General features: G+C 36.7%; 1 protein-coding gene across 1 annotated transcript in view; it reads left to right on the top strand.

The window, feature by feature from the left end:
• Positions 1-17,209, top strand: part of TMC2 (transmembrane channel like 2) — a 160,339-nt gene that overhangs the window by 82,198 nt on the left and 60,932 nt on the right. Inside the window, exon 6 of the mRNA XM_087894129.1 lies at positions 15,579-15,660. Coding sequence (XP_087750255.1) covers positions 15,579-15,660 — 82 coding nt within the window. The remainder of the gene's footprint in view (positions 1-15,578; positions 15,661-17,209) is intronic.

The raw sequence follows: 17,209 nt of genomic DNA, 5'->3' as shown, positions 1-17,209 counted from the left end.
AATCCATAGTTTTAAGTACTTTTACTAAACAATCATACCATCGTTTACCAGATTGTTTTAACCCGTATAAACTTTTGTTTAATAACCAAGTCTCATTCTTGTTTGTGTATTGACTGTGAGGTGCTCTTACATATATTTCCTTATCTAATTTTGCGTGTAAATACGCAGTCTGTATGTCATATTGGAATACATCGAGATTGAGTGCTGATGCTACAACTAGAGCTGTTTTGACACTCTCAGTTCTTACTGTGGGGGAGTATGTGTCAGTATAATCCTCGGGATATTTCTGTGCATAACCTTGTGCAACTAATCTAGCCTTGTATAGAGTATTGCCTCCCTCTAAATTTTTAATTTTATATATCCACCTAGTGCCAATAATAGTTTTGTCCTTTGGTGCAATTGCAGGTGTAAATACATCTAATCCTTGTAAACTTTCCATCTCTTTTGTCATTGCTAATTCCCATTTTTCTTTTTCTTTAGGAGGAAGTTTTAACACTTCCTCATATGTATTAGGTGTCGTTGATTCTCCGTTCATATGCATTATATAATCCTTGTACTTATTTGGCATTTGATTTCTGGTGTTTCTAATTGTTTTTTCAGGTTTACTATTATTATCATGCAAATATCTTGCTTCCTTTTTTGTTAATGTATCTGTCTTTATTTTGTGTTGACTGTCCATGTTTTGGTTTTGTTTCTATGTTTGTTGTCATTTTGCTTTTCTATAGTTCTTTTTTCTTGGGGTTTTGTATCTGTGTTGTTGCTTGGGAATATTTCATTAAGATGTATTTTAGACCAGTTGGCCTGTTCATGGAACACAGCTGTTCTGGAAACTATAAATTTGTTATTATTATCAATGAATCTGTATCCTTTTGTACCTGTCTCATATCCCATAAATCTAAGTCTTCTAGACACATTTTCTCCTTTTCTTCTTAATTGTTTAGGTATGTGTACGTCTGCAGTGACTCCAAATATGTGCATGTGTGCTAATTTTGGTTTCCTATTATACATCACTTCATATGGTGTCTTATTTACAATGCTGGACCAAGTTCTATTTTGTGTGTAATTGGAATATTGTAGGGCTTCTGACCAGAATTGTTTGCTTAAGCCAGCATCTTCCAATGTGCATCTAATCATGGTTTGTAATGTTGAGTTCTTTCTCTCTACAATTCCGTTTTGGAATGCAGAAAATGGGCTAGATGTGTAATGTAACATTCCTTTGTCCTTCAGCCATTGGGAGAATTCCTTAGACATGAATTCACATCCCCTATCTGTCATGATTTGTTTTATTTTGATATTGTGTTGTGTTTCTACGCGTTTGTAAAATTCTTTAAATTTCTGAAAAGTTTCATCTTTATGTTTTAATGTGTAAACAAACCCATAACGACTATAATCGTCCACAATGGTTAAGAAGTAACGTTTTTTATAAGTGATTGATGGAGTTAGTGGACCAACCAGGTCCATGTGTACTAAATCAAAAATTTTGTTGGTTGACCTTGTTGATTTTCTAGGCCTGGGACTAGTTTTGAGTTTTGTAGACTTACATACTGAGCATTCCAAATAGTTTTCACAATTTTTTATTTTAACACCTTCTGCGTGTTCAGTCATTTTTTGTACTACAGGAAAACTGGCATGTCCTAACTTCCTATGTAAAACATGAGCACACTCATCATGAATTGGCTTACCTATTTTTGGTTTTTTCTCATTATGTGCATCCTTGTGATTATGAGCTACTTTACATTCATCATTGTCACTGTTACTAATGTTTCCATTATCTAGTTCAATACAATCTTCCATATTTGAATCAATGTTGTGTAACCATTTCTCCTTTGTTATTAAATAAGGTAGGCCTCCTTTAATCATTACTGTACCTATATCTATTTTATTTTTCTCCAAAGTCGCTTTTCCTTTTGAAAACACAATATTAATATCAGAATCTCTGCTTAGTTTTATGGCACTTAGTATGTTATGAGGTATTTCAGGTATTAGTAATACCCCCTCTATTTTTCCTAGGCCAGGTAAGGTTACATTTCCTCTACCTATTACTTGGACCTTTTCTTGGTTAGCTACCTTTATTACAAATTTATCGTCTACAAATGAAGATAATATACTTTTATTATTAGTGGTATGATTAGTTGCTCCAGAATCAATAAGCCAATTATTGTTCTCAGTTTGCTGTATGTTAGTGTTGTCTTGTTTGTTTAGTCCATTCAGTGAACCAGATTTTCTATCCTTTGAATTATCTCTGCCCCCTCTATGCTCTTTATAATTTGGTGGGCTTCTATATCTATGTCTATCAATGGAAGACTCTCTATAGTTGTATTTATTTCTGTGTTCTGACCTATGTCTTTCTTTTGGAATTTTGGGGCAATCTCTCCTATTGTGTTCCTTGGACCCACAGTTGTGGCATTTAAATGTTTCATGATATCTTTCTTGAAAAGCTACCTTTCTATATGGTTTGTGTTCTATGTGATAGTTAGAGCGACTCCTCCTTGAATTGTCTTCAGCTATTAACTTATTGGATAGACTTTCTATGGATAAGTATCCTAGATTGATTGTATCTAAATGTGACATATAATTATCCCATGATGGGTCAAGTGAGTTGATGATAACACTTTTCATCGTTTGGTCTGAAATCACCTCCCCCCTTAAATGCAGTTCAGCTCTAATTTTGTTTAAAGATATTAAATGTTCACTTATGGAAACCCCTGGTTTTATCCTAGAAGAAAAGAAATCTTTAGACATTCTTGTGGTAGTAGCTACACTATCACTGTGAAATAAATTGAACATGCATTGAATAATTTCTGAGACAGTCAGATTTTGCTTAATGCTGTGATACATTGCAGGAGATACACTAGAAATTAATAAGAAAAATGCTCTATGGTGTAAGCAGTCTAACTTTAGAGTCCAAGGTCTTTTTGGGGGATTAGTGATAAAAAACAGTAAGTTTTCTTTCATAAAGACAACCTGGAGCTGCTGATACCATTCTTGTAAATTAATGCCATCTATTCTCAGCTTTGGGAAGTCACTGGGCAAGTTTCCAACATTATTGGGTCCATTACTTACAACCGGGGGTAGTCCGTGGTCTCGTAAATGCTGGAAATTACAAAACGGCGTGGGGATGCTCGCAACGAGTCTGCACGATCCTTTCAGCAACTCATGTCTTCCTGGACCGTCTGCGTAGTCCTGTGCATGCGCGTTGCTCATTTCATTCCTGGAGTCGTCGTGAGAGGTTCTCGTCGTTGTGGCTCGCTCGCTCTGCTCCTCCTCAGATGAATCGGTCTCCGGCTCGATCTTGGGAGTCCTAACGATGGCGGCTGTTCTTTTTCTTCTCTTGAGAGCGTTGGTGCTTGCATCGATCTGCAGTGTGGGGCGGTATCTGCAGGGCTCTCTGGGTTCAGGCGTCAGTGCTCTCGTCATCAGGATGGGAGCGGGTAGATTTTGAGGCGTTGGTTTGCTCGCTTGCTTTCTAGTTGATTTTTTGGTAATCTTTAGTTTCGGTCCAGATGCAGCAAAAAGCGTTTTCATTGCTGACTTTATTTGTGTGTCTGTTGGATCACCTTCACTTTCCGATTCTGATCCTTCTGAGGTGTTTGACTTTTCTTTTTCATTTTCGTTATCTAGTAATGTCTTTCGCGCCAGAAATTTTGAATCAAGTTTTCTGATTGGCTCTGCTTCGCTCACCCTGGAGGTCTGTTGAAACCAAGATGGCTGCCATTCAAAATTTTGCGCGGGATCACCGTTTTTCTTCTTCATAGCGTTTTTGTCTGTAATCGTATCACTCACTATTTTTGAATCTTTTGGCTTTTCAGTAGCGATGTGCTTCTCTCTCGCTGCTCCGCTGTTTTTCAGCATATCTTGGAGGTTCGCGATGAGGCTTTCATCGTTCTTCTGGCTTTTTAACAGTTTTAATATCTCTGACCTGAGTTCGTTGTTTTCTATTTTGTTTTCCTCTCGGTCATCATTTTCATTTATTATTTCTTCGTCTTCAGTGGTGTATTCTTCAGATTCTCTCGAAATCGCATTTGTGGACTCATCGATTATTTCTTGATCCGTTTCCATTTCTTTGCTGTATGCCCTGGTGTTGGGCCTATCTCTCTTAGACATATTTAAGTTTTTATTGAGTCAATTCAAACCATCCTCTGCTACCAGCTTGTTGCAATGTTTTCTGGATCAGACTCAATAAATCAATTAAGAATTAATAGTTCAAATATATCTCTCTTTATTTACACAAGGCATTCTATATTCGCTGAATATTCACAGATAGAAGCAAGGAATGAGTGCGTGCAGCTCCTTATATATACAATGGGTGGAGCTAGATATGGGAGTGGTGAAGTATGAATACATTAAGAAGTGAAGAATAAGATGTTAAGAAATGTTGTGTATGGCAATTTTGCATGATAGTGGGTGAATAAGCTATTTAGTAGATTGATTAGTCTAAGAAAAGGGATTTTTAAGTGTTATATTTAGGGGAGTGGAGGAAATGGATAGAGTGGAATAAATGTTAAACTAGATTTTATGGGGAAGGCCGCTTTGGAATGTTATAGTAATATATATAGAAGATTAAATGTTAAAGTAGGACTTATCGTATAGTTTTAAAGTGGAGAAGTTATTTTATAATGTCATAGTATAATGTCTTTTTTTCCCCCCTTTCTTTTCTCTTTTTTGATATGTATGGATAAAGGGGGATGTTATAATATTAATAATATTTTTAGTAAGTAAAGGTCAATATCTAGAGGAGGGAGTAAGTAATCTGTTATGAATTAGGTTTTTTTTTTGTTATGAAGAAGTCACAGGGGGGGATGGGTGGGGAGGGGGGGTTAGGGAGGGGGAGGGAGAGGGGAAAAAAGGGGGGGAAATTTGTATTTGAAAAGAAGTGAAGAATAAATTAACCCCTGATATCCCGTTCATATACTATTTACATATTGGAGAATAAGGCATTTACTTGTGACAATGCCACTGCTGCTATTGTTCGTGATCTCCAACATGAAATTGAGGACCTGAATCAGGATGTGCTCCAGCAACATTTTGCTATTGACTATTTGTTAGCACGACAAGGAGGTTTTTGTAAACTTGTTGGCGTCGTGGATACGCTGTTCATTTTCACTCTTTGAACAGAACCATTGAAGATGAACTTGCTAAACTCCAATCATATTTTCAGAATAATGTTCATGCTATTTCCTTTTCTTTTGACTAGTTGACCTGGCTTAAGCAGTTGTTTTTTTATGTTGTGATTAATATTGTCATGTTAGTTGCTTGCTGTTGTTTCATTCAGTGTATTCCCTGCTCCTCTTTCTCTGCTTCCTCATCAAATGCAATATATTCAAAAATCTTTGTTCCCTCAAAATTAAATAAAAAGAGGGGACATGTAGGAAACTGCAATCTGCATATGTGCAGGGATTTTCCTATCTTGGATGGCAAACCTCAGATAAGGAAGGTTACTTGCACGTAAGCACCAGGAAACTACATTAGAAGATAAGACCCTAATTCTGTAAATAAGAGGAACAGCAGGAGAGGAAATGGGATATATGTGTATTAGACTTTAATTAAAGTCTAACATTATAAGTGCTTAAGCAAAGCAGTAATGGTTAAGCAAAGACTCTAGTTACCTGGAAGATTCTGCAGCCAATGAGATGCTGCCAAGTATGCTGTAACTTGAAAGTAACAAACTATATAATGTCAGTATGTAAGACAATAAAGTTACCACATACATCCTCAATCTTTGTATGTGTGGTCTATACAGTAGACCAGTTTTGCATCTACATTGTTAAGTACTGTTAACACTGTTAAGCACTGAATCTACATTGTTAAGCATTGTTAAGCACTTCATGATGCACTAACTTCAGTACATCTTCTTCATATTCATATTTGTTTTCTTCTACAACTGACTATGTATATTTATTTCAGACTCACCTATTTTCCTTGATCAGTACTATACAGTCTGTCAGTAACACTGCATGGATGAAGGGCATGATTAATTGTCATTATTTCTTTAGTCTTCCTATCCAAGGCTTTTAGTTCTGTTTGTGTACAGTCCACTATTCCAGCTGTGTATCTAATGACTAGAACTGCCCAGGTACTAATTGCTTTGATAGTATTTTCTCCACTGACTCCAAGACTTTAAAACTTCTTCACTCTCACCTTTGTCTTTACTTCACTGTGCTTGATGTTGTCAGCTTGAAGGATGCACAGATATTTGTAATAATCATCTTCAGCCAACTCTTGATTTTATTTCCATAGGGCATCTTGATTCCTTCAGTTTTCACTATTTTTACTCTTGCTGAGTGTGGCACATTCAATTTCTGATGGGGGTTTTCCATACAACTTCAGTTCATCCATCTGAAAGAGATCAGATAGCCTGGCAAATGTTTTTGATGTTTCTTAGCCATCACCTGACTTGTTTGGTGTTATTGACAGAAGAATCAGTGCAATGATAAGCAGTAATGATGATAATGGGTCTCCTTAAAAGATTCTTAATGTTAACCTCTCACAGTCTATCACAATTGAATTACTAGAACTATTAATTGTTACTTGTAATGTACACAGCATTTTATCAAGGCCATCAGTGGCCACCCCTATGTTGTTTCATGAGAAAAAGGATAGGCCTTTTCGCTTATACATGGACTATAAAGGGCTTAATGCGGTGTGTGTGTAGAACGTTTATCTGTTGCCCCTAATGAAGGCCATGATGGTTCATCTGGCCAAAAGAAAAATGTTTACTAAGCTGGACTTGAGAGAAGCTTATTACAGAGTCTGCATTAATGAAGGAGATGAGTGGGACTTCTGGTTTGGCGTCATGGCGGTATGGTCGATGAATAGTGGAGCTCCACGAATTCCTGCTGATTCTTCATTGTTGGGGACCCTAAGGGGCTAAAGCAGGGGTGAAATCTAAAAATTTTCGCTACCGGTTCTGTGGGTGGGGCTTAATTAGTGGATGGGGCTTAGTGGTCAGGTGACTGGGTGGGGGTGGCTTGTTGGTCAGGTGGGTGTGGCCAAGTTGACACACTTCTTTGCCCTTTTTTAACCTATAAAACACAACACAATACAACTGGAGCCTTAGTAGTACAGTGGTTTAAAGCACCCTGTTATTAACCCAGCTGCTTGCAATTATTGCAGGTTCGAATCTTACCAGGCTCAAGGTTGACTCAGCCTTCCATCCTTTCTAAGGTAGGTTAAATGAAGACCCACTTTGTGGGGGCAATAAGCTGACTTTGTATAAATATACAAAAGTATGAAGGCTATTGTTTAACACATTGTAAGCCACCCTGAGTCTCCGGAGAAGGGCGGCATATAAATCAAATTAAAAAAAAAACTGGCTCACCCACAATGTAAAGGCAGCTGTGCTAGACCCAAAATGGCCCCTGCAACAAGCAGGAACCTCACACAGGAACAAAAAGCCCAAAAAAACCAACTTTCACATTTTACACACACACAACACAACACAACACAACTGGCTCACCCACAATGTAAAAGCAGCCGTGCTAGACCCAAAATGGCCCCTGCAACAAGCAGGAACCTCACACAGCCACAAAAAGTCCAAAAAAAGCAACTTTCACACTTTACACACACAAAATTCCACATACAGCTTTGTGAGATTTTGTGTGTTTGTGTAGTTAGAGTGAAAAACTACAGAAACACACAAAATCTCACAAAGCTGCACAAATATTATTTTATTTTATTTTTATATAAAAGCAGCTAAATTTAAAACTTCCTAAACTTTAAATGGCTAGGTCCTGGTTATCTATGGGACCACCTGCTACCACCAATAGCCTCCCACCGGCCAGTACGCTCCCATAGAGAGGGGCTCCTCCGGGTGCCGTCGGCCAAACAATGTCGACTGGTGGCCCCTAGGGGGAGAGCCTTCTCTGTGGGGGCACCTACGATCTGGAACGAGCTCCCCCCAGAGATACAGAGGATCCCAGATCTGCGCACCTTCCGTCGCGCGCTTAAGACTTTTTTATTTCATCAAGCTGGCCTGGCCTAAATCTTCTCCCCTTTTTAAATGTAAATTTTAATTTGTTTTAAATTATGGGGTATTTTAAATTCAGCCAAATTATTTAATTCGTTTTTAATTTATTTTAAATTTTTGTATTTATGTGTTTTATCTTGTGGCTGTTCACCGCCCTGAGTCCTTCAGGAGAAGGGCGGTATAGAAATTTAATAAAATAAATAAAATAAAATAATAGAACTGTTACGATATTTTCAGGATCAGACTCAATAAATAAGTTGAGAGTTATAATTCAAATAAATCACTATTTATTTACATAAGGCATTCTATATTCACTGAATATTCACAGATAGAAGCTCAAAATGGACGTATGCGGCTCCTTATATATACAATGGGTGGAGCTAGATATGGGAGTGGTGAAATATGAATACATTAAGAGGTGAAGAATAAGTTAACCCCTGATACCCTGTTCATGTACTATTTACATAATGGAGAATAAGGCATTTACTTTTGACAAATCCCCCTCTAAATGCCGATTCGACATAATACAACAATTACAATCAGATTCAGAACAATATAAGACATGTAATTTAGAGGTCAAGTATTTATGTTGCTTAGACGGTAAAGGCTTTGTTAATATGTCAGCTATTTGCTCTGATGTTTCACAATGAACTGCTTTGATAAATCCATCTTGAGATAATTGTCTCACATGTTTAAATTTTATATCTATATGTCTGGACCTTTGTCCAATAGCATCAGACCTAGATATTTTGATAGCAGCTTTATTGTCTTCATGCATAATAAAAGGCAAAGTGGGTTTCTTCCAAATATCAGAAAGTAAATCATTAAACCATACAAGGTTATTAGCTGCCTTAGATAGACAAACATATTCTGCCTCTGTTGTTGAAGTGGCTACTAGATCTTGTTTGCCAGTATACCAGTAAACTGGACAACCGTTAAGGAAAAATAAATAACCAGATGTGCTTTTTCTACATGAGGTATCGCCAGCCCAATCTGCATCGGCATAACATGTGAGGATGGGCTCTTTGACAGTATTAGGTTCCAATAACAAACAGAAGTCTAAACTATTCTTCAAGTATCTTAATATCCTTTTGACAGCTTCCCAATGGTATAGTGATGGTTTGCTAACATACCTGGACAATAAGTTGAGAGGCAAAGCAATATCAGGTCTAGTCCAATTGGAGATATAGAGAAGTGAACCTATGACTGACCTGTAAAATGTATTGTCTTTGAATTCAGGGGATGATTCATCTGTATTCTTCAAAAAATCAATTTGCATTGGAGTATCGCAAGGCTTAGCATTACTTAAATTACATTTATTCAAGAGCTCTATGATTTTGTCCTTTTGAGAAAGCTTAAATCCTCTTCTGGTTTTACTGATTTGAACACCAAGATACTTATTTACTTTACCCAAAGATTTCAATGAAAAATGTTCATTCAGTTTTGTTACAAATGCTTCTCTCCTTTCATTATGTTTACCTATGTACAAAATATCATCCACATAGATCAATACAAATTCTAGTGAATCATCCTCTTTTTTGACAAAGAAACAATTATCAGCAGTAGTGGCATTGAAATTCATAGTTTTGAGTACTTTTACTAAACAATCATACCATTGTTTACCAGATTGTTTCAACCCGTATGAACTTTTATTTAGTAACCAAGTTTCATTTTTGTTTGTGTATTGACTGTGGGGTGCCCTCACATATATTTCTTTATCTAATTTTGCATGTAAATATGCAGTCTGTATGTCGTATTGGAATACATCGAGGTTGAGTGCTGATGCTATAACCAGAGCTGTTTTGACACTCTCTGTTCTTACTGTGGGGGAGTATGTATCTGTATAATCCTCGGGATATTTCTGTGCATAACCTTGTGCAACTAATCTAGCTTTGTATAGTGTATTGCCTCCCTCTAAATTTTTAATTTTATATATCCACCTAGTGCCAATGATGGTTTTGTCCTTTGGTGCAATTGTAGGTGTGAATACATTTAGTCCTCGTAAACTATCCATCTCTTTACTCATGGCTGATTCCCATTTTTTCTTTTCTTCAGGGGGAAGTTTTAACACTTCCTCATATGTGTTAGGTGTTGGTGATTCTCTATCCATATGCATTACATAATCTTTGTATTTGTTTGGCACTTGGTTTCTGCTACTTCTGATTGCTCTTTCTGGTTTAGTATCATTGTCATGCATATACCTTGCTTCCTTTTTTGTTAATGAATCTGTTCTTATTTTATATTGACTATTTGTCCATGTTTTGACTTTATTTTTATGCGTGTCGTTACTATGTTCTTCTCTATTCTCTTTTTCTTGGAGTTTAGTGCCTGAGTTGGTGTTTGGGAATATTTCGTTAAGATGTATTCTAGACCAGTTGGCCTGTTCATGGAACACAGCTGTTCTGGAAACTATAAATTTGTTATTACTATCGATAAATCTGTATCCTTTTGTACCTGTCTTGTATCCCATAAATCTAAGTCTTCTGGATACGTTTTCACCTTTGCGCCTCAATTGTTTAGGTATGTGTACATCTGCAGTGACTCCAAATATGTGCATGTGTGCTAGTTTTGGTTTTCTGTTATACATTGCTTCATACGGTGTCTTATTTACAATACTGGACCAAGTTCTGTTTTGTGTGTAATTAGAGTATTGTAGGGCTTCTGACCAGAATTGTTTACCTAAGCCAGCATCCTCTAATGTGCATCTAATCATGGTTTGTAATGTTGAGTTCTTTCTCTCTACCACTCCGTTCTGGAATGCAGAAAATGGGCTAGATGTGTAATGTAACATTCCTTTGTCTTTTAGCCATTGGGAGAATTCCTTAGACATGAATTCACATCCCCTATCTGTCATGATTTGTTTTATTTTAATATTGTGTTGTGTTTCTATACGTTTGTAAAACTCCTTAAATTTCTGAAAGGTTTCATCTTTATGTTTTAATGTGTAAACAAATCCGTAACGACTATAATCATCCACAATGGTTAGAAAGTAACGATTTTTATAAGTGATTGATGGTGTTAATGGACCAACTAGATCCATGTGTACCAAATCAAAAATTTTGTTGGTTGATCTCGTTGACTTCCTAGGTCTGGGACTAGTTTTGAGTTTTGTAGATTTACATACTGAGCATTCCAAATAGTTTTCACAATTTTTTATTTTAACACCTTCTGCATGTTCAGTCATCTTTTGCACTACAGGAAAACTGGCATGTCCTAGTTTCCTATGTAAAACATGAGCACACTCATCGTGAATTGGTTTACCTATTTTAGTTTTTTTTTTATTGTGTGTATCTTTGTGGTTATGAGTTACTTCATGTTCCTCATTGTCACTGTTACTATTGTCTTCATTATCTATTTCATTGTCATCTTCCATATTTGAATCAATGTTGTTTAACCATTTCTCCTTTGTCGTTAAATAAGGTAGACCTCCTTTGATTATTATTGTGCCTATGTTTGTTTTGTTTTTCTCTAATGTTGCCTTTCCTTTTGAGAACACAATGTTAATGTCAGAATCTCTGCTTAGTTTTATCGCACTAAGTATGTTATGAGGTATCTCAGGTATTAATAATACCCCCTCTACTTTTCCTAGACCTGGTAAGATTACATTCCCTCTACCTATTACTTGAACCTTTTCTTGATTAGCTACTTTGATTACAAATTTATCTTCTACAAAAGAAGATAATATATTTTTATTATTTGTAGTGTGATTGGTTGCTCCAGAATCAATAAGCCAATTGTTGTTCTCTGGTTGTTGTATGTTAATGTTGTCATGTTTGTCTAGCCCATTCAGTGAACCAGACTTTCTATCCTTTGAATTGTCTCTGCCCCCTCTACGTTCTCTATAGTTGGGTGGACTTCTATACCTATGTCTATCAATGGAAGATTGTCTGTTGTTGTACCTGTTTCTATATTCTGACCTGTGTTTTTCTCTTAGAATTTTAGGACAATCCCTCCTATTATGTTCTCTGGACCCACAATCGTGGCATCTAAATGGTTCATAATATCTTTCTTGAAATGCTACCTTTTTATATTGTTTGTGTTCTATGTGGTTGTTATAACGACTCCTCCTTGAATTGTCCTCAGCTATTAACTTGTTAGATAGACTTTCTATGGATAAGTATCCTAGATTGATTGTGTCTAAATGTGACATATAATTATCCCATGATGGGTCAAGTGAGTTGATGATAACACTTTTCATCTTTTGATCTGAAATTACTTCCCCCCTTAAGTGCAGCTCTGCTCTAATTTTGTTTAAAGATATTAAATGTTCACTTATGGAAACCCCTGGCTTTATCCTAGAAGAGAAGAAATCTTTAGACATTCTTGTGGTAGTGGCTACACTTTCACTGTGAAATAAATTAAACATGCATTGAATAATTTCTGAGACAGTCAGATTTTGCTTAATACTGTGATATATGGCTGAGGATACACTGGAAATCAATAAGAAGAATGCTCTATGGTGTAGGCAATCTAACTTTAGAGTCCAAGGTCTTTTTGGGGGGTTAGTAATAAAGAAGAGTAAATTTTCTTTCATAAAGACAACCTGGAGCTGCTGATACCATTCTTGCAAATTAATGCCATCTATTCTCAGCTTTGGAAAGTCATTGGGTAAATTCCCAACATTGTTGGGTCCATTACTTACAACCGGAGGTAGTCCGTGGTCTTGCAAATGACGAAAGTTGCAAAACGGCGTGGGGATGCTTGCGACGAGTTTGCATGATTCTCTCCGCATCTCATGTCTCCCGAAGTTGTCTGCGTAGTCTTGCGCATGCGCGTTGCTCATTTCGTTTCTGGAATCATCGTGAGAGGTTCTCGCTGCTGCAGCTCTCTCGCTCTGTTCTTCTCCCGATGAATCAGTCTCCGGCTCGATCTTTGGAGTCCTGGTGATAGCGGGCGCTCGTTTTCTTTCGCTGAAGGTGTTGGTCCTTGGATCAGTCTGCGGCGTGGGGCGGTATCTGCAGGGCTCTCTGGGCTCAGGCGTCGGTGCTCTCGCCGTCTGGATAGGAGCGGGTAGATTTTGAGGCGTTGGCTCGCTTGCTTGTTTTTTTGTTGATCTTTTAGTGATCTTCAGTTTCGGTCCAAATGCTGCAAAAAGCGTTTTCATTGCTGATTTTACTTGCATGTCTATTGAATCTTCTTCGTTCTCTGTGTCTGATTCTTCTGAGGTATATATTTTTTCTCTTTCATTTTTGCATCGGGTAAGGCTTTTCGCGCCAGATATTTTGAATCCTGCTTTCTGATTGGCTCTGCTTCGCTCATCTTAGGGGTCTGTTGAAACCAAGATGGCTGCCATTCGAAATTTTGCGCGGGATTGTTGGTTTTCTTCTTTGTTGCGTTTTCATCTGCAATCATATTACTCACTATTTTTCAGTCCTTTGATTTTTCAGTAGCGATGTGCTTCTCTTTCGCTGCTCCGTTGTTTTTTAGTATATCTTGGAGATTCGCGATGAGACTTTCATCGCTCTTTTGGCCTTTTAAAAGTTTCAGTATCTCTGACCTGAGTTCGTTGTTTTCTATTTCGTTTTCTTCTTGGTCATCATCTTCATTTATTATTTCTTCGTCGTCTGTGGTGTATTCTTCGGATTCTCTCGAAATTGCATTCGTGGACTCATCGATTATTTCTTGATCCGCTTCCATTTCTTTGCTGTATGCCCTGGTGTTGGGCCTATCTCTTTTAGACATGTTTAAGTTTTTATTGAGTCAATTTAACCATCCTCTGCTACCAGATTGTTACGATATTTTCAGGATCAGACTCAATAAATAAGTTGAGAGTTATAATTCAAATAAATCACTATTTATTTACATAAGGCATTCTATATTCACTGAATATTCACAGATAGAAGCTCAAAATGGACGTATGCGGCTCCTTATATATACAATGGGTGGAGCTAGATATGGGAGTGGTGAAATATGAATACATTAAGAGGTGAAGAATAAGTTAACCCCTGATACCCTGTTCATGTACTATTTACATAATGGAGAATAAGGCATTTACTTGTGACAAGAACAACTAAAAAAACCCCCAATTAACTATTTTCTTTAAAGCTCCCAAAGGGGAAAAAAACTTACAGGCAGGCAGGTAGGCAGAAAGAGCTGCTCACCGATGAGCTTGATTGCAGGCAGGGAGATTCAGTTGCCTGCAATGGATTGCAGGGATTACAGCAAGCGAAGCAAGGCAGGCGTGCGAAGGTAAGCAAGCTGGAGGCTGGGGGGGAGAGGGATTTTTGCTACCGGTTCTCCGAACTGCCCGCCGCCATCGCTACCTACTCGCCCGAGCCGGTCCAAACCAGGAGCATTTCACCCCTGGGCTAAAATCACCCTGTAGTCACATGACATTATGAGGGATGTGGATTGGACATTCAGCCTGGAGCCCTGGGGGAAGGGATTTGGGGAAACTTTCAACCTGCAACTTTCGTGCTTTTTGAATCAGATCTTGTGTTGCTTTCACCACTATCATTTCAAACTCAGTAAAAGTACTCTTCTCTACCTCAATGGAGTCAGGGAGTATTTTATTGCATTTTGAATGGAGGCAGGCCTGACTATTTCCATGTGCAGGTGGTGAAACAAATTATGAATTATTTATGTCAAATAGATCAGTTAAACTTGGGAATTTAAAGAGAGTTAGTGTGTTAGCAACATACTGTGTGGCCCAGAGACTGCTCACTCAGAATATAAATTCAATGTAAGTATCAGATTTAGTACATTACACTTATACCTCACAGTACTGAAACAACTTGTGTCAGGTCACCATAGATCCCTATCAGGATGCTGCCATTCTGGTGGGAGGGGGCCTGGATGACATTTTAGGGTCTTCCTGTTTCTAGTCTTTCCTTTACTTTTATGTACCTTCCTGGGAATGGGAGTGGGGAGGGATGAGCCTGGGGCTATCTGTCTTGTCTCAGCTCATGTGGAACAAGCAAGCAGCACCTGAGAACAACTTCTTATCACGTTCTCAGCTTGAAGTTCTCATAATAACTTCACACCTGTGGATTGGCTCACCTTAAACTGGACAGAGGGGAGGGGTTTATACAACTTTTAACCTAGCAGTTTTGAGCAGGAACTTCAGATCCTGACTACTCTTCTTGGCATCATTACTCCATGTGCACAATTATTAGGCAACTGAATATTTTGACCATATCATCTTTTGTATGCATATTTTCCATCTCCAAGCTGTATAAACTTAAATGCTTAGCTAGGTGACTCTGAGTTATAACAGTAGGTTTTGCTGCCTAGAATAACATAGCAAATTGTTGTTTTCTGTTTTGACAAGGCAAGATGCCAATTAACAACACCTTTTTCCCCTGTTTGAGTTGTACAATTCTTAAAGAAGCTCTCTCCTGTGTGGGTACAGAAAAATAACAAAATCTTGCGTAACTACTGAACTATCATTCTCTATAAGCTGTGCAACTGTCACATTCACATTTAAATGGTATTCTTGGAAAAACAAACAGAAAACATGTTCTTTTGACCTGTCAGAGGGATCAGGTTTAATTGAAATGCATTAGATTTATAAGCCCAGCACATCTTCAATTTTCAAGCCACAAAACATTTCCCAAGTCTTTCTTTACTTTAGCCTTGAATAAAAGTTTTGTTTTGCTTTGTTTCTTTTCAGAAATGGGTCAAATTTAAGAGAGATTTTGATAATTTTAAGACACAATGTATACCTTGGGAAATGAAGATAAAAGAAGTTGAAAGTAAGTTAACATTTATCCACTTAACCTACATGTCTGAATATTATTATCAACTCATAACACAAAACATGTCCTCCTTCACAAAATGTATAAATTGTTTTCAATATTATTCATAAAAGTATATTCAAGTAAAATATTTTATTACATTAAATATAGTGATCACCATCATTAAGGCATTAGTATCCTCTTTATCTTTGTGTTCAGCCTTGACCTCTCATACTACAAGGAAAGAAAATGGTAATATTCACCTAGAAACTGAGTTGCAAAATAATGAATACCTTCATACAAATAACCTGTTTTCTCATTATGAGTATGCTGTCATTTTACTATGGTGTTTGCAGAATTCTCTCAACTCTTTTTTTAAAAAAATAACTTTTTTCCAACTAATAAATTCTATTAAAACACATACACTATCATAAACTGCAGTTCATCAGATGGAATAGACAGAGTAAGTACTCATTTCCTTGCCTATCCATACAATTGGAGCTATCATGGGAACTTTTGTAAACTTATAAATCATAAGCCTTTAATTCTGAGGTTTTTTTAAAGCAGTCTAGTTTCTCTTTGTTGTTTGGGAAAAACCTTCTTGAGTTGTCCACTGATATTTTTATATCCACAAAATGTCTACCTGATTTCATTCATTCATACATGCTCAGAGGTGGATTTCAGCAGGTTCTGATCAGTTCTGGAGAACCAGTAGCGAATTTTTTTTGGAATTTTTTCTAAATTTTTAAACAAAACATACATAAAGCCATCTTCAATAACACTCAGTGTGTAAGTTGGTTACAAGTCTTTTGTGTGTCTTCACCATATTCATAACTCACAGTTTACCTAAATTCTCATATTTATCAATCTAATATATATCTATGTATTATTGTTCTCATTAATCATTTATTTAACTATAGCTATTCTTCCCTCATTTTATACGAAATATTCTAAGATTTAAGTTAATTTGTATTATAACCTTCATTTCATCATCCTAAATTGATCCAATAATAATACATCTTTATGTTATATTTTATATATTTCTACAATTCTTATGTTTTAAAAATCTCTATCATGTTTCATTTCCATATTTTTTATCTAACCATTGATAAAATAAATCCCATATCTTATAATATTGTTTATCTTCTTGTTCTCTAATTTCAAATGTCTATTTGCTCATTTCAGCACATTCCATTATTTTCTTAATAATTTCATCTTGCATTGGTGTTTTCTCATTTTTCCAATTTTTAGCAAATACAATTCTAGCCGCTGTTAATACATTCACAATCAAATATCTCAATTCTCTATTATATATTCCAGGTACAATCCCCAATAAAAAAATCTCTAGCTTAAAATCTATGTGTTTTTTTGTCATTTTTTCCAACCATGTGTGGATTTTAGTCCAGTATCTTTTGGCTTCTGCACACGTCCACTGCATATGGTAATATGAACCCTGTATCAGATGACATTTCCGACATTTTTCAGATTTATTCTTGAACATTCTGGCTATTCTCGTCGGGGGTAGATGCCACCTGTAAAACATCTTATACAAATTTTCTTTATAAGC

Source organism: Pantherophis guttatus, chromosome 4, assembly GCF_059756535.1.
Source record: "Pantherophis guttatus breed Tessera chromosome 4, ASM5975653v1, whole genome shotgun sequence".
NCBI classification, from domain to species: Eukaryota; Metazoa; Chordata; class Lepidosauria; order Squamata; family Colubridae; genus Pantherophis; species Pantherophis guttatus.
Note: the sequence above shows the minus strand (reverse complement) of the source record. Positions and strands in the feature narration are given on the sequence as shown.